Consider the following 24,491-nt stretch of genomic DNA (forward strand, 5'->3'; position numbering starts at 1 on the left):
CAGATGGAGTAATTTAGATACATAAATCCTTTCTTTATAGGAACACAATTCTCTTCAATAGAAATCTCTGAGATTTTAAATCCTAGCAATTTAGTAATTAAAATGGTCTAAGACTAATTGTAGGGTACATAAATTGTTCCTTGGGAAACCTGTTTACATGAGATCAAAATGAAGGGCATGTTAAACAAAATAAAAATTACTCACCAACAAGATTGTTGATTTACTTTTTTTATTATGAAAAGGCCCAGGCATCACCTGTAACACATTTCTGGGTTCTTATGATTTGTATAACTGAAAATTCCTATCAATATGGTGATTTTAAAGTAAATGATTTGAGCAAAGCAACAGTTTTTATAGGTCAAAAAGGTATGCATGCCACAAAGCTAGGAAGCCCCAAACTGGGGTGACTTGTTTTTCAACTAGCAGAATGTGGAGAACGGCTCTAATGTTCTCTTTGGTACTCATTAATAGTTTTTTCATCATGTTTGGACTATGGTTTCCAACAAATAGATACATTGAAGAATCCAATGGGAAGTAGAAGTGGTGTCTGTGGAAAGCAAGCCAATTCTGATCAGTTTAGTAAAGTCCCCAGCTTTGCAAACTAGTCTTCTTGATCAAAAAACTGTTATTGTGGTATGAATATATGGAAAGCATCCCAGGTTCACCATGCATGAAAGCTTGGTCTCCAGCTGGTGACCTCTAGAAGGTGGAGCCTTACAGGAAGAAGTAATGGGAGGCCAGGTGAGGTTTCATAGCTTGGTCCCACAGTTCTTGGTCTTTATCTTCCTGATTCCCAACCACTGATGCAATGTGAGGTGATAGCCTCATCCTCCTGCAAGTTTGCCTTCCTCACTACAATGGCCTATATGCCCCATGGGATTGTAAGTAAAAATAATGTGCACTCCCTTAAGATGCTTTGCTGGCCCGAGTTATCACAGCTATTGTTGCAGTTATCAACGAGATATCGATCAGTTACATAGAGAATTGGTATTCCCTGAAGTAACTCTGCTCTAAAATTATCTTAGTAACTACTTAGGATAGAAAAGGAGAAAGCAGCGAGGAAAAGAAGGGCAATATATCCCTAAGTGACTGCACCTGGCTTCAGAAATGTAGCCAAGTGGGCAAAGACTGGAGACTTACAAATCTAGCTTCAAGGGACTCTGTAGGTCAGTTTTTTTTTTTCTTCGTAGCTGGGGACCGAACCCAGGGCCTTGCGCTTGCTAGGCAAGCGCTCTACCACTGAGCTAAATCCCCAACCCTGTAGGTCAGTTTTAAAATGATTAAAATATCTGAGAAAAAGTGCTTTCAAGGTCTATCAGCTGCTATAATATTGTTTTAATCAAGAGTATACTTTTGCTATGTGGAGCTAGAAATCAACTAGAGTTGTAGTAAATTAAATGCAAGACTTATAGATAAGAGGATATGGAATTAAAGGGACCTATATTGATGTGTGCTGAGTGAACATTAAGACCAGTTCAACAGATTTCAATTTCATGCTAAAGAGAAAGTCATATTTATTCTGAGCCATTCCATTGCAAGTAATATCTACTAATGACATTATACAATCTTTTGTTTTTAACATTGTTTGGAATGATTACATGTCAAGATTAATGTTGGCCCCTCAGATATATTATCATGATTCTCCAGTTTAGGGATTCTGTATCCCTGAGTCTACTGGGTCTCAGCCCCCATCATCTTTGTTCTCTTGTTCATTTCTCTTTTTTAAACATTCTATTAGCAAGCATGTATGTACGGGGAAAGAGATACATGTAAATTAATCAATTTTGCTTCATAGTAAAAGGTTTGGTGGACGAGATTATAACTAATGGCTGAAATGAACCCTGAGACTGTGTGCAGATTTCATTTATCCTCATTATCTGGCCCCTTGTTTAGAAATGTGGCTTCACTTAAAATTATTATTCTCTAATGCAGTGGCCCTCAACCTAAGAGCATTAAAAAAGTGCCCTCTCCTGCTCTTATAATACGTAGTCCATGTTATGCACTCTACAGCTGCACAGTCAAAGCTTAATAAACCCTCATCTATCTGTAAGGCAAGTGCTAGTCCTACAATACATTAGCAGAATTACCCAACGGTCCTGCTTTTACTGGTGAACCCAATCAGAGCAGACAATCTGAATAGGTTAAAACATGATGAAGAAAAAGAAAGTCATCTGGCCAAGAGTATAATTGTCTATAAAAGCCGTGCTAGTTCAGCTGAATGGGCTCCATGAAACCTTTGACCATTAAGGGTCTACAATTATGTCCAAAGTCCTGACCTTTGAAGCTAAATCTGCACCTGATAATATTTGGGCCAAGAATATCAATCAGTTTCCTTGGGTGTTATCTCAGCCTGTTGGCAGGGCCAGTTCCATTAATTCCCTTGTTGGGGCCTCATGCTTTTTTTTAACAGTATGGCCATGGCTCACCACACTCCTTTCCAGTGAGTTCATCTTGAATAACATACAGAAATGTGTAGCAGGAGGTCAGAGAATTAAAAGTTGTTTGGCACACTTTTTTGGATGAAATCATTTGGCAAAATATGCTTTGTAATTAACAGCACAGCCTGTTATTGGCCATTCATAAAAGACTGGCCTGCCAGGCTTCTTATACCAGTATCATTGAAGTAAATGAAAGGACTCAGCTCTTAATGAGCGAAGCTGGGATGTTTGGCACAATTCCAACTCTTTCAAGGCTTGCATCGCTGATGACATACATATGTATCCAGAAAGAAGCCTAGGTAGTGGCAGAGCGCTTGCCTAGGAAGCGCAAAACCCTAGCCCTCGGGTTCCAAAACAGAAAGAGAAGCCTGAGGTCATAGTAAGTGCTGCATCCACAGATGGCCCATCTCCCATTTTCTAGGTGGAAAACTAGATGCTTCTTTTCTCTGAAAATACTACAAACCTACAGTGCTATAGCCCTCTCAAACTCATCGCAGCACAGCAGATTTTATCCCACTCCACATCAGCCTTTCACAATAGTGACTTTTCCTAGTAAAAGCAAATTCAACATGAGAGATGATAATATCTTAAACCTGGGCCTTCCTACTTCAAGTTTGTAATCTAGACTAATTCTGTTGGGAAGATTTTGTGATCAGATCCTATTCAGTGCTTACCCCCAACCTCTGTACTCCCAAAAACATTTTTTAGACTATATATTCTCTAGATCCTCCATTTACAGAATGTCCCATGGTTGGCTGCATTTCTTTGCCCACCAGTTTGAATTAGAAATTCTGGAGTTCTGCAGGGATCTGTGTGGTTAATGTGACCCCTTTAGAAAGTGGATAATTTAGGATTTCTAAAGTCTTTCTGAAATTTGGACCTGATTAACAGCTGTGACCATGAATACAAGAAGAGATGCACACGCAGAACTTCTCTGGAAGGAAAAGCTAGTGTGACTGCCCTGTAATCCCTAATATGACCAACAGGTAACTTCGTGACTTAACACTGCTTTTCTCCTGAACTGAGCCAATAAGGTGTGCATCTCAAGTGCCTTTATCTATCACACACCTGGGTCTTAGAGCACTCTGAATAACTCTTGAGAAGTCTTGTAAGAAAATATAAATCATAAGGGATAACTGATTACAGATTCACCACTTGGACATTAGTAATATTTTAATGTAGAATATAATACTGAATATAAAAACCTGCCTTCATCATCTATGTCAGCTAATGGATTATTTTTTTCTTGTTATGTAACAATAACCACACGTGTTCTCTTGAATAAAATACATATATGTTGCTCTGGTCTCAAATCTCTGTAAATTAGTCACTTTAGCTTAGCAATAGATTAGTTCAATCTCTTAGGACCAGTTCTTAGCTTTTGTAGTAGTTATGACTCATGTAGGAAACTTAAACTTCTTATCTATAAAGAATACGAGCCTGCCAATTTAGTCACAAAAGTCCACTAACAAAAATCAGATGTAACATTTATTTTTACCAAATAGCTTGACACTAAAGTACCTGAACTGTCTAACAATGAAATTGTGAAGAATCAGTTAAGATTTGAAATAAAGCAGTATTAATGAAGTGGTACATTAAAAAGCTATGAAGCCAAATATATTAATGTATCATTTACAAAAATAGAAAATGCTCTTATTCAAATGTTTACAGTGAGCAAGTGACAGCTCAGAGTGTAATTATGGGAAAAACTTCTATATTATGAGTAATTATAATAAGCATTCAGGAAAATTGAACACGCTGAAGCTTCCCATGCAAAGTTCAGCAACATAGGTGGCATTTCATAAAAAGCTTGCTTTTCATCAAGTTATAAAAATGTATCCCTATCATTTTTTAAAAAGGCATGACAAAGGAGATTAATTTAAATAGGAGGAAAGGGAAGTTATTTATATTTTTGAGAACCTAGAGCTATGACTTAGTTTACTCTTCGAATGCTGAGGTGGAGAGGGTAAACATGTTTCTGTAGGAAATGTTTGCCTGATAAGAAACTAAGAAAAATCTTATCCAAGTTCTGAGTGTACATTGAGTATGTGACACAATATGGGTTAGCTTAGCTTACCGAAGAGACTTGTTTCTAAACAGTTATCAGGGGCTTGAATTATGAGGATAGATTAATCTTGAAAACATGAAAAAGACAATAAAGAAAACAATACAACACAATTGGTACACTTACATTAGATGTAGAATACTGACTTAAGGGAGCAAGGGACACAGCCCTGAAACAGAGGCATTGAAAGCTTAGAAGATTGTTACCAAAGACAAGTCCTTGTGAAAATGAAATGGAGAATACATAATTTAAAAAAAAAAAAAGACTCTTTGACACTTTTTGGCCAACATTTACATCGACAATGGCCATTTCAAAAGTTAGGGAACTCTTTTTATGGTTTCTAAATGGCTGATTCATTCTCTGCATATAAAATAAAACAGAAGACATTTTTTTTAAAAAAAAGGGACTCTGTCACAGAACCACACTCTGTCAAAGAGACTTTAGTCCAACCCTTTCAACTTCCTAGTATAGAAAGCGAGGTCCAGAAAGGTCACAGAACCCAAGTCTCCTTTTCCTCAGAATGCAGCACTTTGAAAAAAAATTAAATGCTGGGGATACATGCAAAGTGCATATGAAAGAACTGTAACTGAACCTCCAGGGAATGACAAGGAAGGCAGTCTAGATACTAGGGGGAAAAATAACAGAAAAACTTCCTCTACCAAACAGTACAGACAGGGAGCCAGGAAACCTGAGAACAGACTGTTGTTCATTCACAAACGGACAGTGCACACATTTATGGGCTAAGTACTTCTAAGAAGCTGCTTTACTGCTTGCTCCCTATCAGGCTCCTTGTTCCCTGAGGCCTTGAGGGTACCTAGATGGCCAATAAGTGCAAGCATTCCTTCCCTAATACCACATAGCACCCCAAAGAGTACTCAGAGCAGTGCTTCATGACAAGGACTGCCTTTCTATAACCACAGTGGCGTCTCCCACTCCACCTCAATGTCCTCCTAAGTAACGATGAGGGACAATTTCCTGACCTGGGTAGACTGTTTTATTGGTTGTTGTTGTAGTGGTCTGTCTCATGTTCATTGAGGGCAGGAATTTTAGGGCAGAAAGAAAAACAGAACATAATGTATATCATAGTTGTAGAAAATTAATCAAGAAGGAAACACACTGTATACATGCAACTAGAAGTCATTTTGCTTGGTGACTTTGTGAGTCATGCTAGCCATCTGTATATGAATGGGAACTCTGTTTTCGGTTGTACATAAAGAGGATTTTTTAAAAATGAAACCTTTATGGGGGAAAGGAGAGTGAAAAGGAGAATATTACCTTCTAAAATATGGTGGGGGGGATAATGACAGTAGCCAATTTGTTCATCTCATCTGTTTATTCTCACGAAGGCTATTACAAAAGCGCCCTATTATTAACTGCAACCAGATACATCAGAAATGGAACTGTGAGCGCTGGAGAGGGGTGCATTAGAGGTTCTTTTGAAAATGAAGTACAGCTCTCTGAGTAGCAGGAGTCCTCAAGGCTCACATACAATGACAGACGCTCTGTTATATTAGGGACAGAGAGAGACTAGAGATACAAGGTCTAACTTTAATAGTCCAGGGACAGATTTTTGAATCATGCAAGAAGTATCATGCTGGCCAGCTCCATTAAGCATGGGATAATTCTATGTAAGTGTGATATGCTAAAATTGAACCCCCAGAAAAGCTATCTTCAAAGTCAGATAAAGAAGAAAAAGTCTTCTAGTTCATGCAACTGCCATTAACTTATCTAAATGTGATCTAAGCATTTACTTTAGGATACATTAGAAAACATCTGTTCTTCATGCCTTGAAATGATGTTCTCTCTAAGTAAAAGATGCTTGATTATAATTTAGAAAATATTTTGACTCCTGTCAGCGATGTGGTACATTAGATTCCAACAAAATCAATGGTAGCACGCATGCCAACCAAGTGCTCCAAACACAAAGCCTGCTCTTTAGAATATCCTGAAAATGAGCAGCTGAGCTGACTCTACCTAGAACCAACCCATCAAACTCGGCTGATTGGCATTTGTCTTACATCCTTTCATATTGTTTCAAGAAGAAACATGACTCTCAAACAGTGCAACTACACTACGTGCAGGCTGTGTGTCATTTTGGAAGGTTCCAACATGCTACACGAGGTTTGCTTTCTTTCTAAAGTGCTATATCTGTCAATCATCCTGTCATTTAGAATTAGCATAACGCTGTCAGTGGAAGAACACAGAACAGTGGTGGTGATAAGTTTTTATGTTCAAACACAAAGGAGATTGTGTTGGAATTCTCCCTGGGGGAATAATTTTCCTCACTGAACAATCATTTCAGCTTTGCAGGTGGATGATGACAACATATCAGTTAATGAATATTTTCCCCAAATTACTCACTTTTCATACCTTTAAATGATCCCTCTAATTAGGGATTCTGCTAAAGTAGAATGTCACATATCATCAGTGGCCTTATTCCAACTTCTGCTTATAACAAATGTACTCTTATTTTTTCTTTAAAATCATTAATAATTTTGTTTTCCCCTATGGCATAAGCACATGCAGTACTCTGTGTTTTATGTTAAAACTAAATACAGAAAATAGGGTATTTTATTCAGGGAAAAGAGATCTAATTATTTGATAATGTGAAATTTCTCAAAGAGAAGCTTATAGCTTTCATAATATTGTCTAACTTTTAAAAATGAAAGATCTAAAATATCTAATTACCTAACATATAAAGATAAGCCATTTTTACATAATAATCACATACAACTAAGCATGCAAATGTATTGATAGACAAAGAATGTAAAGAAATGCAGTTTCGAATACCCAAATGCAATGACAGAAGTATATAGTTGTGCTACAGATATAATGGTTTCTAACCTTTTTCAGTCTGCATCTGCTTTAATCTGTGCCTGTAGAGGCCATAGATGCTACTATGGTCCTGACTGTTTTCAAAAACTAAATGGTGAGATTATGGGGGATTTATGTTTCTTTTTTATACTTTAAAGTCAAGTTTTCTGCAATAAGTCAATATTACTAAGAATCCTCTCTCTCTCTCTCTCTCTCTCTCTCTGTCTGTGTGTGTGTGTGTGTGTGTGTGTGTGTGTGAGTGTGCATTTGTAAAGTTTAATCACCACTAATTCTAGAACTTCACCACTGCAAATGGAAATGCTATACCCAATAAACAGTCACTTCCCAATCAGGCATTTTCCAAATTCTGACAACCATTCATCCATTAATCTTCCTAGAGATTTGTCTATTCTATATACATAGCATGGGTTATGTATAGCTATAGCATGGGTTATGGCTAATATGGATATAGCTATTGATAAACAGTTGGGTTTTCAGTTTGTGATTAATGTGAAAAGTACTGCCATGAAAATTATTGTTTAAGTTTTTGTTTCAATATCTACCTTGAATTAATTTGGGCATATATCTAGAAGTGGAACTATATCAGTTTATAAATAAAAATACTTTAATTTCCATTCTAACACCCTGTTTAAAGTACTAATGGTTTTCATAAATTATCGAAGGCAACCTTTAGAAGATCTAGACTATCCTTCCTAAGAGAACAGTATTCCATTTTCAACTACAACAGTACATGTAAATCTAACTTGCATTCTTATAGTTAAAAATGCAATTGTTACTCTTGGAGACTATATCTCTTGTGAGTTTCCAGTGTCTTGTTTGAAACATTGATGAAATAACAGAGACAGTCTATTCCTCCTAGCATAACCTTCTAGTAGTGTGTAATTCTTTTTCAAGCTGATATACTAAAAGTACAAAGCCATGTGTGTTGTTCTAAATCAACAAGAGAAGGTTACATAAGAAGACAGATATTGGGTGCTGGAGAGATGGCTCAGTGGTTAAGAGCACTGACTGCTCTTCCAGAGGTCCTGAGTTCAATTCCCAGCACCCACATGGTGGCTCACAACCATCTGTAATGAGATCCGATGCCCTCTTCTTGTGTGTCTGAAGATAGCTACAGTGCATTCATAAATAATTTTTTAAAAAAATTTTTAAGAAAATAAGACAAATATTTATATTCTCAAACACCAAGTTGAAAGAATATAGAATCTTGTAGAAATTCAATGTGACAGATAGTCAGCACAAAAGATAAATGGCACTGGACAGAGCACACAGTATTACTATTTCAGTTGCTGTACTTCCCATTTACCCAGTAGAAAACAGATACATTTTGTGAACATCAAAGCCACATAGCAAGATGACCTTTCGCTGCTGAGAAGCTTGATGTGAACGCAAAGGTGCTTACTCTTACCTACTTATCACTTGTTGGGGATCTCAACATGCATGTATGGATAAGACATATTAATGTGTTCACTCATGCTAACACTGTTATTTTCAACTCGGTAGCTGCAGTAAGGGTAAAAGTGCTTCTGTAGCTTGTTCATTTCCACTTTTTGCTCCCCACACTACCACTATATACACTGAATTTTCTCATTTACAAAACAAAAATTAAACTGTGGCTACAGAAAAGAAAGCAACAGTCGTAAACTAGTAAAAAAAAATTAGCCATACAGACAATAGTAAATGTTCATATATCGGGACATCAATTGGAACCATTACGTCAAAAACAACAGCAGCACAAACACTCATGGTGTTGTGAAGCGCACCTGGGATCCTGCTATTAGGAAGGCAGAGGGTAAGAGGATCTTGAGTTCAAGGGCAGCCTGGACAACACGGTTGAGAGCCTATCTTAAGCAAACAAACAAAAAGGTTGACAGGAGGAAAGAAGAGAAGGAGGAAAGGGGGGAGAAAGGGGACATCAAATACCATGTCAGATTTAACAAAAAATAAGGGAGGGAGTTTCAGTTCTATAAAAGGGTTGACACTTGAAATTTTCTGGTTTAAATGTTATTAAATTATTTTGTTTCTTCTTTTACAAAGATCCTAGGATGCCTTCATTTTCTGATAATGGCACAAAAAGTCAATCAGAAAACCCAGAGGGGACACTTTCATCATCTTCTGGTGCAAAAAGCTATTAAATAGCTCTGGGGTCACAAAATAATTCGGATCAGAGATCTTCTGAGACAGATCTCCAGAATATTATTGTGTACCCATAAGTAGTGAAGTGCAATGGAGTCACCTATCTGTAGTCTCAAGAAATCATAAGAAACCAAAATAAAATTCAAGTCTAACTGTGAAGACAATGACCTGGTTCCAAGGCTGTCTCAGTAATAGGAATGATTCTTGGAAAAGAGCAGTTGAAGGAAAAGCTCTTGTAAATGTACAGTCATTCTGTTTATAAGTGGTGTGCGAGAGGATGCTATTTATCAACGTATTTCCCTTGATTCATACTTCTATCACAAGTTTCTTCATAACGTATATATACATTTCTCTCTGAACCAAAGTACAGATCCTATGTCTCCACTCTGTACATGTAGAAAGGTGTCTGGAACACAGCTGGTATTCAGAAATGCAGGCATGACCTCCACTCAGCTATTTTATCCTCCAAAGTAAATCGCCATGAGAACTTAGCGAAGTGCCCTCATAGAACAGTAGAATAAAGAGATGATTAATATATGTTTCTCTGATAACAGCAATGCATAGACATACTCTAGGAACAGTATTGGTGCTGTAATTCCAAATGTCTATATCAATATAGTCAGGGATAAATTCACATTATTTTGTTCTAGTTTACTACTACTCTGCCATTGTCACAAACTGCTTTCCCCCAAGTGATCTATTATGCTGACTTTTGCTGCTTCTTTCTAACATGTGTACTCTGACTGCCTAAATGTTCAGTGGCAGTTACAGCACAGTGCTCTGGAATAGAATGGAAATACAGGTAGAAATAGAGTCCAGACACTCTTTCTCACTACTTATTAACAGCCTTTATTGGGTGCTTAGGTGAGCTAGGATAAAGTGAACACTGAATTCAGTTTGGAGATTCTAACGCCACTGGGTATAGTTGCCATTTAAAAAAAAAAGCCAATCATATCTCATTGTTCCATGGGGAGCTTTATTTCTGTGTTAGAATGGATGGAAAGCTTTATTTTATGGATCAAGCTGTTAACGTCTACTACTCAGGAGTCACCTTCATGTAAAACGTGTCTATAATCTTACCTCCCAGTCCAAATAGTCACAAACATCTTCAAAGTTAGTGAGCAGAGACACCGAGCAGAAAAGCCGTGGCAGCTCATCCCTTGTCATTGGTGGAAAACGGCTGTCTTTAAGGGCACTGTTGAAGATAGCAGAGATTAAAGCCATCACTGGTTATGAAGGTTGCTAAGGTCAAATACTGACAATCATTTGAATCAGGTAAATAATTAAGAAGCAGCAGAACTGTATGAAAGGTGCACAAGTGATCATCATCAAAGGCATTTAAAAGCCCAGCGATTTTAGAAGTCAGTATTCTTCATAGAATTTGTTTACTGGCCAATCCTGTGACTACTTCAACTGTGACAAGTGAATGTTCAATCCCAGCTCCTAAAGATCACTTTCTCTATGTTTCTCCATATCATCTGTAAACGCAGAACATGCTTTAGTTTCCATCTGAGAAGAAGAAAAACTAGAGTAGTGGAAACATGCTGGAAGGCCTCTGAATCAATGATTGGAGGAGAGAATGTATACATGATCACACATAACTGTCTTTTTCCAGAGAAAATCTCTTGTAAAACACAAAAGCACTAATGTAAGTTGCAATAGCTACTGCAGATCATTAAGTCACTAAAAAAGGATGATTTTTTTTATTCAGAAAAAATCAAAGTAAAAGAAAATAATTATTCAAATCAGAGACTTTCAAAAACACAAGGATTGAATTCATGTGCCCTATAAAGGGCAACTGAAGATCGTATTCAAAGATTGCAACTACAGGGCTCATGTGTACAGCAGAGGTCTGATTAGGAGACTGGGAGGTCATTAACCCCATCAGCGGCGTTCTGAGTTTCTGAGTACAACAACTCTGATTAGACCCTTTAATCAAGTACCACTGTGCCAAGTTCTACAGAAACCCTCGTAAAAGATGAAAATGGTTTTCTTCCAAGAGCGGAAGAGCTAAATCAATGGCACCCTCCCCAACCTCCTCTTACTGTCTCCCTGCCTGTCACACATACCATGTACTCTGTACTTTTCTAAAAAACCACTTCCTGGTCAAGCAAAACACACTTCTGATTACTTAACAGATGAATGGAACTGTCGACACAGTATCTTAGAAAACTTTTCATCGTTTCCCTCTCATAGACTGCAAACTCAGAAACATACCAAAGTCGCACCATAGCCTTCAGAAACCATTTAGTCCCCTTTTAATTGACTCACAGTCAGAATCCAGCGTCCTTACACATTCTGTATTTGTAACCGGGCTCCCGCTATGTACCTTCCTCCTTCCGCTTTCTAGCCCTTCCTTGGCATTCTGAAACTCACTGCTTTTGTATGTTCTGTGCATTCTGGTTTCCCCCATCCCACTATACAAAAGAATATCCTCTTAGGAAAATGTGGGGATGGTTTATATTTACACAGTATAAACGGGCATGTCATTCAAGAAGCCAAAATCAACCAAGAAAACCAGGAAATTGCAAACTCTTACTCTGGAAGCAGCATTTCACTGTTTTACAGTTTAACAACATCAATTTCCTATGGTTTGGCTCCCTTTATTTTCCTACTGACAATAAAGTTCTTAAAAAATGTTCTCAAGTTCTCATCCAAAGGCAAGTTGAAGACACACATATATTTAAGCACCTTTTACACACAAATCCTGGAATACAATGCTAATGCATGTGTAGAAGTATCCCCAGCTAATTAAAAAGCCAATCACATTTTTCAGTTTTCTCATTAAAAAGAACAAAAGGAAAAGAAGAAAAAAACCTTTATATTTAACATCATAAAAATGTATTTTTTTGGAGTTAGGGAGGGAGTTTTATTGTGATAAGTTATGCATAAAACATGTTTTTACCATTTTTACATATCTATGTTTCTGCAGAATTAAGTATCCTCACGGTTTCGTGGAGCCATCACTACCACTGATCACCAGAAATTCATGGATTCCTCAACTGAAAAACTATACCATGAAATATAACTTCCCATTCCTCTTTTCTCAAGTTCCTGTCCATATACGTATGTAGAATTAGACTTACAACAGAGTAAAAAAAATAAAAAGAAATGAAATACACTGAAATATCTCCATGAGCTTTAACAAAGACATACTTTTTCACTTCTCTTCGGTACATACCTACCAGTAGTACATAATGACTAGTCATTAAGGTGATTCTGTTGAGCTGGAAGGGTGGCTCAGCAGTCAAGAGGACTTGCTACTCTTCCTAGAGGACAAGGCCATGATGCTGAGCACCCACCTAGCAGCTCATAGCTATCTGGAACTCTGTTTTCCCTCCAGTTCCAGGGGAATCTGACGCCCAATTCTGAGCTCTACAGGACACAAGGCACACATGTGGTGTAAGGAAAACACTCACATAAAATAAGAAAACATTTCAAATAAAAATGAAGGAAGGAGATGTCTTTAACTTTGTGAGGGATTAAGAGTTCCCATAAAGACTGCACGACTGTGTTCCTACCTGCAACATCTAGAAGTCCCTGTTTTTAACATCCCCACCAATGCTGTTGTCATCTACTGCTTTGTTGTTTTGTAGAATACCTCTGGGCCTGCTTTGTTTGTTTGATGGTTGTTTTGTAGAATACCTCTGGGCCTTCCTTAAGAGGATACTTTTTTTTTTTTTTTGCCTCCAGCTCTATCTTTTTTCACTAAAAGAATGCATGTAATGAAGTCACTATACAGATAATTTCTCAATACTTTGTGGTTTGCCTTATTTCCTAAACTGACCAACAAAAGGGTAATTCAAGGCCAATAAAATTCAACCTGTTTGAAATAATTAGTATTTTCATGTACCTAAAATGGAACAAGTTGTTCTCATGCTGTGGGGACTTGCTGCTCAGTCACTCTAGGACTGGAGAGAAAAGGGTATCTAGAACAATGAGTGAGGTAGGAACGGATACAAAATGACAGGGTCCTTCCCTATCCTAAGACTCAAGCGCAGTGCTTCAAAGCACGGCGGGAATCATCTGACTGTATCAAAACATTCAAATGGAAATTTTACTATTCACATTTTTTCACCCATCTCCAAGCAACTTGTCATTAAACTTGTGAGCAAAGAAACATCAATGGCTCTCAATGCAAATTCCTAGAGAAATACACTGGCAACGAAAGCCCAGTAAGGATTTAAGGGGTCCTAAAGAGGTAAAAACGCAGCGGTAGGTGTACCTCCAAGCTGGCAGGCTGCTGTGGATAGCTGATACACACGAGGATGCAGCTTACCTCGACTGAGCTCGTTTAGAATACTCCATACACACTGTGAAACCTAGGGCTCTGGAGAAGATGCTGCCATCTAAAGTTGTGCAATGACCTAGCGGAGATGATCGAGCTAAGCCAAAGACAGAGGTAGTAAGGTTCTAACACGGCTTTTTAAGGTTAAGTCCAAAATTCCTGCTACTATCCACATGTTAGACTTTGCCTGTGAATACATTATACTTTCTAATTTGAATACAAAATACTTCTCTTACTTGGCACTTCTGATCTCAAACCTGTACTGCCTCAGCCTAAAAATGATACACAATCAACTCAGCTCCATTTCTTAGTAGCCAAATGGCAAATATTCCTAGACTTCTTGGCCACTAGAAATCTGCAATAAATGATTAATACTGTCCAATGAAAACATTTTATACCCAACAAGTATCTGCCAGTTTAAATTCAAGGGTGTTTAAGAATGTGACGGGAGGATTTTCTAGTCAACTGACAATGAAATTCTCCTTGAAATGATAGGAAGCCATTCTCTAATGTTTAAACAGTACTAGGGAAAACAACCAAACGTCGATGAACAAAATCAGCGGGCTGCGCCATCCACCCCAGGATGGCTATGAAAGTTTTAAAACACAATCTAGTTCAAATACCAAATTCAACTGTATTCAGTTTGATGTGGCACTTTCCCACGGTCACATTTCACTTGAGAAGCAACCTTAACATCTGTCAAAGTTACTATCTAATGTTAAGCAGCACTTCAAGAATATGTTAAGATGGGGTTGGGGATTTAGCTCAGCGGTAGAGCGCTTGCCTAGCAAGTGCAAGGCCCTGGGTTCGGTCCCCAGCTCCGAAAAAAAAAAAAAAGAAAAAGAAAAAAAAAAATATGTTAAGAAATTGGACTTCGGCTATCAAGGAATCAAGAGGTTTGTGAGGGTGTCTTCTAACAATGAAATAAAACACAGCTGAAAGGAGGCACAACATTAGATATTACGAGGCTCATCCTAAATAATATTATTACTTGCAACAAGAATAACTGAAGTGCACCTGGCAAGCCATCCATTCGCTTCCTGAACCGTCAGTCTGTTAATCAGGTAAGCAGTGGGAAGTTACCAAAGTGACAGGGGCTTCCTATTACTGACAGTCATTTCGTAGCACAAGTAATTAAATCCACAACTAAGCACTGCTATTCGGATAGGTAAAAGAGAAGCAAGTGAAGGGTGCATGATTTTTTTTTTAAATTTCTTTCTGAGAGGTTTAGACCATTAGGAAATTCCTTGTTTTGCCATGCTTAGGCATTAGGACCCTGGGAAGAGAATGCATATGAAATAGCACTGCACCTCAGAAACTTAGAAAACTAGAATCCTAAACCCTCATCTGAACATTTATTTTCTCATTGTGTAGGTGTTTTAGCATTTTCCCATCAGAGAAACAACAGGACACAAAACAAAATGCAAACATGTAACTATTGCTCAAACCTAAGCATACTGCCAACAAGGGAGAGGAGAGAGAGCTTGACTTTGGTGAGGGCTGTAGAGGGAAAGGAAGTTTCCAACTCTATGTTGCATGTATACTGTTGCCTGGCTGTGGTTATTTCCTTAACAGTTACAAAAACAACTTACTGGCCGTTTCTCTTTTTTTTCACACGGAGAGGTTTAATGAGAGAAGAAGAGGAGCAGAGGGGAGAAGTAAAAGAGGCTAGCCATGGACACGTGGAGGAAAGAGGTGGGGTGCGGAGAGAAGGGACAGGGAAGAGGGTAAGAGCAAAGAAGAGAAGAGCAAAGAGAGTGCAAGAGGCTTACTGGCTGTTTAAGAAACGTTTCTATTGGTTAATTCTGATGCCCATTTTTGTGCAGTATGATAATGAACAATTTATGAGGAATGGAGAAATGAACACAGGGCCAGGATAAAAAGAAGAGGACTGAAAGGAGGGAAAGAAAAGGAAAAGAAATGAGGAAACTGGAATGGGAGGGGGGAGTATACAGGCAGGACACCTATAAAAATATCCAGTAGAGATATATATGCAAAGGGACAAAGTAAGACAACAAGGAAGGGAGAATTATATGGGTGAGGTGCCCTTCTAGGAAATTCTGTACCGTCTGCTAGGTATTATTTGGCTCCTGTGAACCTTCAAGAGTGCTATCATCAGAGCTGGCTCAGCGGTTAAGAGCACTGACTGCTCTTTCTGAGGTCCTGAGTTCAAATCCCAGCACCCATGTGGTGGCTCACAGTCATCTGTAATGGGATCCGAAGCCCTCTTCTGGTGTGTCTGAGGACAGGCACAGTGTACTCATATAAAATAAAATGAATAAATCTTTAAAAAAAAATGCCAAAGTCATAAAAAAAGAGTGGCATCACTGATTTATTGGGGCTCTTGGATTCTTAAAATGCCTACATAGTATAATCTCAAAAAATAAAATAAGAAATACTGTTGTAAAAGCCTGTGCTCTTTGAGACAGCCATAGTTGCCCATTAGAAATCTTCTCTTGGGGCCAGAGTATCATCAGACTCTGTCTCTGTATGCTTGAAACTAGAGGAACTGGTTGCAAATTTGATTTAGTGGAGTGAGATGAAAATTGCCAAATATATGATACCTAAAAGCGCAGATGGCAAACTGTGCACATGGCAGATGCACCTCATTTCTTCTGTGTGACGACGTTTGCATAATGCTTTCTCTGCGGACTTTCTGGATTACTCTACTCTGGTTTTGGAAACAAACAACATGAAATCATTTTTTAAATTTTACCCTTTTTTTGATGAAAGTCTTCAAAATATATCCTACCAGAGCAAATGGTATTTTTTCACTGTATGAGTCAGGTTCATCTTTAAGACTCAGTATGAGTTTGAGTCATTCATTACTACACACGGTAAGAACAGTACTCCCATCTCATTGGAAAGGGAAGACTATGTGGGCTTGGAAAACAGACTATGATATGGCCATGAACAATTTCCATTTTGGCAAAATTGAAAATGAGATTATTTCTGATTTCAAGTGACTGCAATATAATAATGAGCTGATGCTGACTAGAACCTTCCATGGAGCTCACCCTCATTTAAGTGAGGGCACTATGGCATAACTTTTGTTGTGAGCGCTCCATTGCTGTTGTTGTTTTGGTTGGTTTGTTTGCTTTGGTTTTGAGACAGGGTCTTGCTATGCAGCCCTAGCTATCTTGGAACTCACTATGTAGACAGGGCTGGCTTTGAGTTTAAAAGGCCCATGTGCCTCCACCTAGGATTAAAGGTGTGGTAGGATTGAAGGCATTTATCACCACACCCAATTTGTGAAATTTCTTGAGACAAGGTCTTACTATGCAGCTCAGGCTGGCTACCAATTCACGATATTCCTGCTTGAGCCTTCCAAATGCTGGGATAACAGGCAAGCACCTTCACACTGGTATCTCAATGAATTACTTCTTAAAATACTTAGAATTTTAAAACTTTGTTTATATCACAGGCTGAATATTTGCAGTCATTGGAGGCATATCTTAATAGTGGAGCCACCAGACAGAGCACCTGAAATGCAAAACTGAAGTTGTAGTTAACACATAAGAAATATTTTATAGCTGTATAGAATGGAATTTATCAACACGGTCTTGGAATGAGAAATCCTTGCATGTAGATATTGGCTTCACTGCATACTAACTATATGATGTCTTAATCTGTGAAATTTCATTTGTAAAATGAAGATAATAATGGTACCTCTGCACTCCTTCTCACAAATGATAATAGTAACTGCTTACTGAGTATCTTGAAAATGAAACAAAGGCCCTTCAAAGATACTTGTTAAAATCATTCCATAGTGTGACTAGAAGATCAAGCTCAGTCCTCTAGCTCCCTTCCTTTCATCAGAACAGTCCCTGGTCTCACAGTGCTACTCTGCTAATGAAAATAAGTAAATAAGAACTGCAGAATAAATAATAAAACATTTAACCACAACTATAGAAGTGACTTGCATACACTGGATGCTTAGTAAGTAGTGCCCGTTGAGCACTCTGATAGTGGGTATATTTGCTGTTTTCACCCAGGGACTGGTTTGGTAAAAGGAAGGGAGCTACAGGACTAAGCTTGGCCCTTCAGCCCCACCATGGGACGATTTGAACAAGCATCTTTAAAAAAATCTTTGTTTCACTTTCTTTCTTTTTCAAAGTTATCTATAAAGTATTTAAGGTCTGTTGTTTATGAGAGGGAAAACCGAGGTTATTAATAGTAATGGTTGACCATCCTACATTGGGGAAACTTTAGTCCAAAATGCTCCAAAATACAAAACTTTCTGAGTACCAACAGAAGACTCAAAATGTTTTGGATTTTAGAGCATTTCAGATTTCAGAATCAGATTAGGTATGGCAAATACCCCAACACTGAAAAACCATCTGACATCTGAAGCACTTCTGGTCCTAAGCACTTCACATAAAGGATGTTCAGCTTGCAATAAGTCCATTACTAAATAACACATGGACAAATGTAAAACACTTGTTAAAATAATAAATTATAAAATGCCAAGAGGAATGGTCAGATTAGGTTATTTCCTTTTTGGGGGAAGATCTAACTACTGCTTTGTTAGTTGCCAATTGACCTAGGATTGTAGGTAACTTTACAGAAAGGAACATATTTTACCAAGTAAGGTGTTGGCTTCTTCAATAATTACAACAACACAGAAGAATGCAGTCATATAATATCTAATATTTTCTTGGGTTTCCTGAGCTAGATTTTTTCTAACTCTCTATGGCAAGTTTTACTTCTGTACAAGAGATGTTATCAAGCAATTTAGTTTACACAATGAAACCCATTTTATACAATTAACATACACTAATATAAAGAAACAGGGTTCATGAGATTATAATCATGGTGTATTATTTTCTATCCTACTGGTTACATTCTAATGAGATGATCAGAAGGAAAAAGACAGCTCCCTACAGAGCCATGGGATATTGGGTGGCGGGGTGGGGGATGAAGGGGTGAGGGGCAAAGTCAGAGACTGAAAGAGGCAGAGAGAGAGAGGCATGCAGGGGTGGAGGAGGAATCAGAGACCACAAAGGCAGCAGCTTTCTTCCTTTCCAAACCATGTGGGTTGAACACTTCTGTCAGAAAGAAAAGCTGTGTCCACATGCCAGTCCTCTCACTCATTCTGTTACAGAAACCTTGGGCCATGTCAGTTTTGCTTAGGTGGCTTTATCTAGCTTTGGGTGAACTGGTTGAACAGCTTATAAAGATTGCTACAAAGAAACTGCAAGTTGAAAGAATCGACTTAAGCAGCCATGTGTAAACTGAAATACATTGGAGTGTGCTAAATGTCAATGAAACAATGGGCTCCATGACCACAGCACACCAAATAATGAGTCAGAATGCTGTCCTCAGAGCTCCTCAGTTCATGTTAGGGAATCCCTCCAATGTGCAAGTCAATCCAAATACCAACTATATACCCAAATATATAGTAGGGCTTATATATTTTCACATAGTCTAGATAAAATAATCCTGGAAAGAATTTCTAATACTTTCTTCCCACTTGGGCACATCCCTCTCTGGAGCTGCTAACCAACTCTTCCTATCAAGTTCTAGAAGACTGATCTTAATCTACTTAGGCACGATACTTTGAGCAAAAGTAGTTTTAGTCACTAAAGAACCAAATTTATTGAGCACTTACTATGAGCCATGTATTATGCATGGACTCTTCTGTTTAGTCCTCAAAATAATACCATTATGTATGTGATGAAAATAAAGCTGAGATTGAGCAACTTGTGTATGGTCACAAAAGGTGAGAAAACTTACTATCTGAAGTTGACAATGCCCACTTCAAAAGTCTGGTGTCTATTGACTGTGTCATATCCCAGAATATAGCCAATGACCATAAGTACACATATATTCGGTCAGTTTCAAGAGTTCCCTCTTAATGGAGGCTTCCTTTTAGGGAGTTTACTTAGAAGCTTTAAGTATGAGCCGTCTCCAGGCTGCCGCAGTGAAAGTACTTGCTTCTTGCCCTTCTCTTCTCCCATTTTGATCTTAGTGATTCAGAGCTGTTGCCATTGAAAAACATCTGTTTTGTCTAAATTTAATAAGTCTTATTAGTGGGATTCTAAGCATTCCCTTATTCTGAATACTTTCCACAGCTTGAAATTTAATCTGCTGGAAGTCATAATAAAATTACCAAAGTACTAGGATTTGGACATATCTAGGCTGGTGGGCCTGTTTCTGATTTTTATCTGATTTTTTGGACCTGAATAAGTTGTCTCATATCTGCCACAAATGTTGTACTATTTTTCTTCCCCCCTTTCCATGACAATCAAATCTTTAATTTGAATTTCATAAACTATAAGACATGTGTTATTCCTCTAACTTGTGTGCCCTGTTAGAGCCATCCAGTCTTACCTACTGACTTGCTGTCCTTTCTAACATTATTGTCAGTCCTTTATACTAGGGCTGGTGACAGAGGACATGATGGTTCATATTGTGTGGTTTGTTGACAATTTTTCTACTTATCATTGGCAGAGGATTAAAGGTAACTAAGAGACGTAAAGCTAAGCAAAGAGATCCGATACAAAGTGAGCTTGTATGTTCTATGATAACTAAGAAAGAAAGCGATAGAAGGAAGTGAACTTCCCTACTTCATCACGGTTTTTCTGATCTTTAGTCCTCTCCCACTGGGCCTTTCTAGATGGTTTCCTCTCTTGTTTACCTTACTAAGATAAGGAAGAAATCATAGTAATATGCTAGAAGGAAGACATAAAAGAAAATATTAGCTCTGGGAGATGAGGTGACTATCAAACAAAGGTACACAGAGGCCACCTAGAACATTACACATGACAGTGAATACAGGTGCAAGAGGTACCTGTGAGGCGGCCTTGCGTTTCTACATTTTTTTTAACTGGGTCAAGATGACCTTTACCCTTCTGAACAGGTTTTCACGTTCTAGTTCATCCTTTCTGGAAATGGGTAACAGCGACAGAGAAAAGTGAGTCTACTTCTCCATAGGGATTTTCGAGAAACCAGGAATGAGCAGAGAGGGGATTGGGAAGAAAAGCAGCAGACGTACCTCATCCCTACAGCCTCCCTGCCTAACCATCTAATGTTAGGTTGTGTCTACTACACAGTTCATCTGTACTTTTTACATATCTATTTGTCTACAATATGTATAAGTACAGGCGACTTTCTAAGACCACTGTAATTTGTTATCCATTCATTTATACTGAACTATTTTCATGATGATCCTTACGTGGTGTCTTTGGGGGGAACATTTCCATTTCCCATGGTATTTCCCTGTTTGCTAAGTATATTCACCTCTTTTATCATGGCTGAATCTCAAAGCAGCCTCATGAAGTAGACAAAGCGAATAATACAGTCTCTTAGAAACTATAAGAGGTCCTCCAAGAGCAAATCCCCTGTAATCATGGGTTCAACCAAGGAGCACTGCTGAAAATCCTTAGAGAATATGTACTCTTCAAGGACAGCTGACTCCATGTATCCGGAGTTACTTAGCTACCTGGCATCAGGACCAAGAATGCCACATCTTCTGACTTCTTCCTGTTTCCACCGAACATTCCATTATTCTGCCACTTGATCAGATCCATCCTGATCCAATAACACTTCATAGCACATGTTTAAGAAGCAAAGCGGAAACAGTGAGTTACTGCTCAGCGTAACTCAACAGTGTTGGGCGGCTGGCACTTGTCAGCCCACTAAGGCCAAGAACAACTAGGAATCTGAATAGATAGGGCATGAAAGCAGCCTTCCTGCATTTCTTACCAACTCCTTCTTGGTCTCCTGTTCTTAAATACAGTCTGATATAGTAAGGCTCTCTCTCCTGCTCATACAGTACTTAATACCGTCTTATACAGTGAAGTTCTCTCCCTCCTGCTTTTCTTATTCTGCAGTCTAGCTATTCTGAGCATCCTTTCTCCTTAATTACTTAGTTACATAAAGGATCACTCAACAGCAAAAGTTATATATTTTTAAAATAAGATATTTAATTCCCTTTTATTAAAGTCTAACAACTAGAGAATATTGTCCCCATGGTAAAAAGCTGCTGTATGTTCTGATTATGTGTGTACAAATATGTCAGACCATAAGCTGGTCAGGGCAAGACAACCTCAGTGCTCATTTTCAGGTAAACAGTACAATGCCACATGCAGATTTAGTACATGGAGACATGTGTGGTATTTGATGTACTAGGATGCTCTTGGACTTTAATCTACCCTACCCCCCCTCCTAAACTAGACCAGATTTTACTTTACTCTCTCCAATGTTGAACCTGACCTTGGTAAATAGAAAAGGACATAATTTAACTGTTTCTTATTTGGTTGTAAAGAAACCTAATTTTCAAAGGCAAACAAAATTTTCACCAGTATAGCTTTCCATTCTTCTACCATCAAAAAATGAAATAACTCAATGAAAAGGGTCTCCATGAGAAAAAGGACATGGGGTAATAAACTGCATTGGAGAAGCTTCATAATATGCAGCTAAAATAGCAGTTGCTAATTGCTGCCGATGATGAACATTAGTAAAAAAAAAAAAAAACACAAGTGATACTGAAAGGGCTGACAGCATCATTTGGGGATGAAGATGCAATAGATAACAGCCATGCAACGTAAATCATAGTCACATGACAGTAGTAGTATCATCCATGGGAGCAGAACTTGCCTGAACAGGTAGCAGCTGTAATGCCTCTGGGCAGCAGGGAATATCGAAGAACACGACTTATTTTAGCAGATATTCATGAGTGCCTGCTACCGGGAGAGCACAAGAATATACCCAGGGTCATTCAGTGTTCTACTCTTTTTTGTGGAACACCTTGCTTCACAGAAGTTTTACTACACTTCAGTAACATGACTAGACTTCATAAGTGCTACCCATAACACCTAATGCCAAATATAAATCTTATAAACTAAGTTACTACTGAGATATTAAAATAATAAAAAAGAAACAGAATGATTCTTAAACTCAAGGTCTTACGACATCTTAACTTTAATGGATACTAATCTCTCTACAAAGATATCTAGTAGGCTAGGCAAACCTCTAGAGGAACACAAATTTAAAAGGGGTTCTGACTATTTTGTATCCATGTATACATTATAATTCAATTACATCCAAGGTGAATGGCTATTATTTTTGTTCATTTCTGTACATCTACTATATAATGTAGAGTAGCTGGTAAGTAGGTCTTTAATAAATAAAATAAAAATATAGAAAGCCTCATTTAATACATTTATTGGTAATATAATAAGCATTAAAAGAATTTGATACATATACTTTATTAAATGGTTAATGTTCCCTTAAATTCTTTTACACCTATATTTTATGCATATCTTTTATTGCTCAGCTTAAAAACTATGTCATCAATATGTGTCTTCCTTTCTTTACAGCCCTTAAATTATATTCATTTAGTAAGTAGCAACTGGTCTTTCCAGTTTTTATTTAGATTACTGTGCAAGTGCTAATGTTTGGCAAGATTTTTTTATCTGAAACTCACATACTGCTATAAATAGATAATAATATTCCATGATAGAATCCTAGAGTAGCTTTGATCTCACAAGCCTTTTCCCCTTGAGGAAAACATCGCATCCTGACGGAGCTCAACAGCATCTCATGTTTATGCTGTTATTATTGCCATCTTGTTGTAGCATGAAACATATAGGGGGCCATATTACTAAGCTATTTTATGCTTTTCACACCATCTTATAAAGAGACATATTATAAACTGGATGAATCACAAGACATCAAAGGTAGACACTGATGATAAAAGAAACATAATACTCTCCTTAAGTGAACACATGCCTGGAGGAAATCAGCTATCAGTATCTCTCTCTCTCTCTCTCTCTCTCTCTCTCTCTCTCTCTCTCTCTCTCTCTCTCTCTGTGTGTGTGTGTGTGTGTGTGTGTGTGTGTGTGTGTGTGTGTGACACACACACAAACAGCCTGTGGCCACTTCCTGTCCTCTGTTAGGTTTCATGTTAGTAAGTGTCCAATGTCCAAAGAGAAAACCTCTGGCCTCCTCTTTTGTGAGGAGAGGTGGAGTGTGTGTGGAGAAGTGGATCTTGGGGGAGGGTCGTACAGAAAGGAGGAAGGGGAAAACTGTGGACAGGCTGTAATATATGAAAGAAGAATTTGAAATAAATGAATGAATGAATGACAAAGGGAAGCCAGGAGGATTGTCTCATAGGAAAGTGGATTCTCTGGAAGACATATGGAACAGTGCACACTGGGCAGGGCTGTCAAATGTTTGTCTACTTGGAAGGTCCTAGACACATGAGGCTCAGAGGGGTTAAAGTACTGGCATACACTGGCATGCACTCTATCAATCACATTAGACTTTAAAATTCCAAGGTCTGCTTTGCACCTCATTTTCCTCTGCCACTGCCTTATCCTCTTTGTAGCACTGTGAAGTAAAAAGCCACTTCTTAAGACTTTGGTAAACAACATTAAGGAAACTGAGTGAATATTTTCTGTGGACTTAACTTTCCTGGAAATAATTATCAATGATGGAAAACACACTCTCCAAACAGAATAAAGGCTCATTAATTTAAACTCTGCTATTTCAAAAAATTGGCCTAATTCAAACAGACCTTGGCTGAAGGTTTTCTTTAGCAAGTCTGGAAAATAAGGATCTGCTAAGCATATCAAGTCTGTAATTAAGGTTGTAAGGGAAATAAAAAACTTGCTCAAAGAGAACAAATTATTTTTCTGACTTTACTTATCAACAAGGAGTATAACATCCTAATTACAAATCTACTGTGTCAGGTAAAGTGTCAGTATAGTGAACTTTCACTATA

At 38.0% G+C, this 24,491-nt stretch overlaps 1 protein-coding gene across 1 annotated transcript in view; it reads right to left on the reverse strand.

Moving 5' to 3' along the window:
- The window catches only part of Ammecr1 (AMMECR nuclear protein 1), a 101,492-nt gene that overhangs the window by 6,237 nt on the left and 70,764 nt on the right, over positions 1-24,491 (reverse strand). The window contains exon 3 of the mRNA XM_032890374.1: positions 10,555-10,669. Coding sequence (XP_032746265.1) covers positions 10,555-10,669 — 115 coding nt within the window. The remainder of the gene's footprint in view (positions 1-10,554; positions 10,670-24,491) is intronic.

This window comes from Rattus rattus, chromosome X, assembly GCF_011064425.1.
Source record: "Rattus rattus isolate New Zealand chromosome X, Rrattus_CSIRO_v1, whole genome shotgun sequence".
Classification (NCBI taxonomy): Eukaryota; Metazoa; Chordata; class Mammalia; order Rodentia; family Muridae; genus Rattus; species Rattus rattus.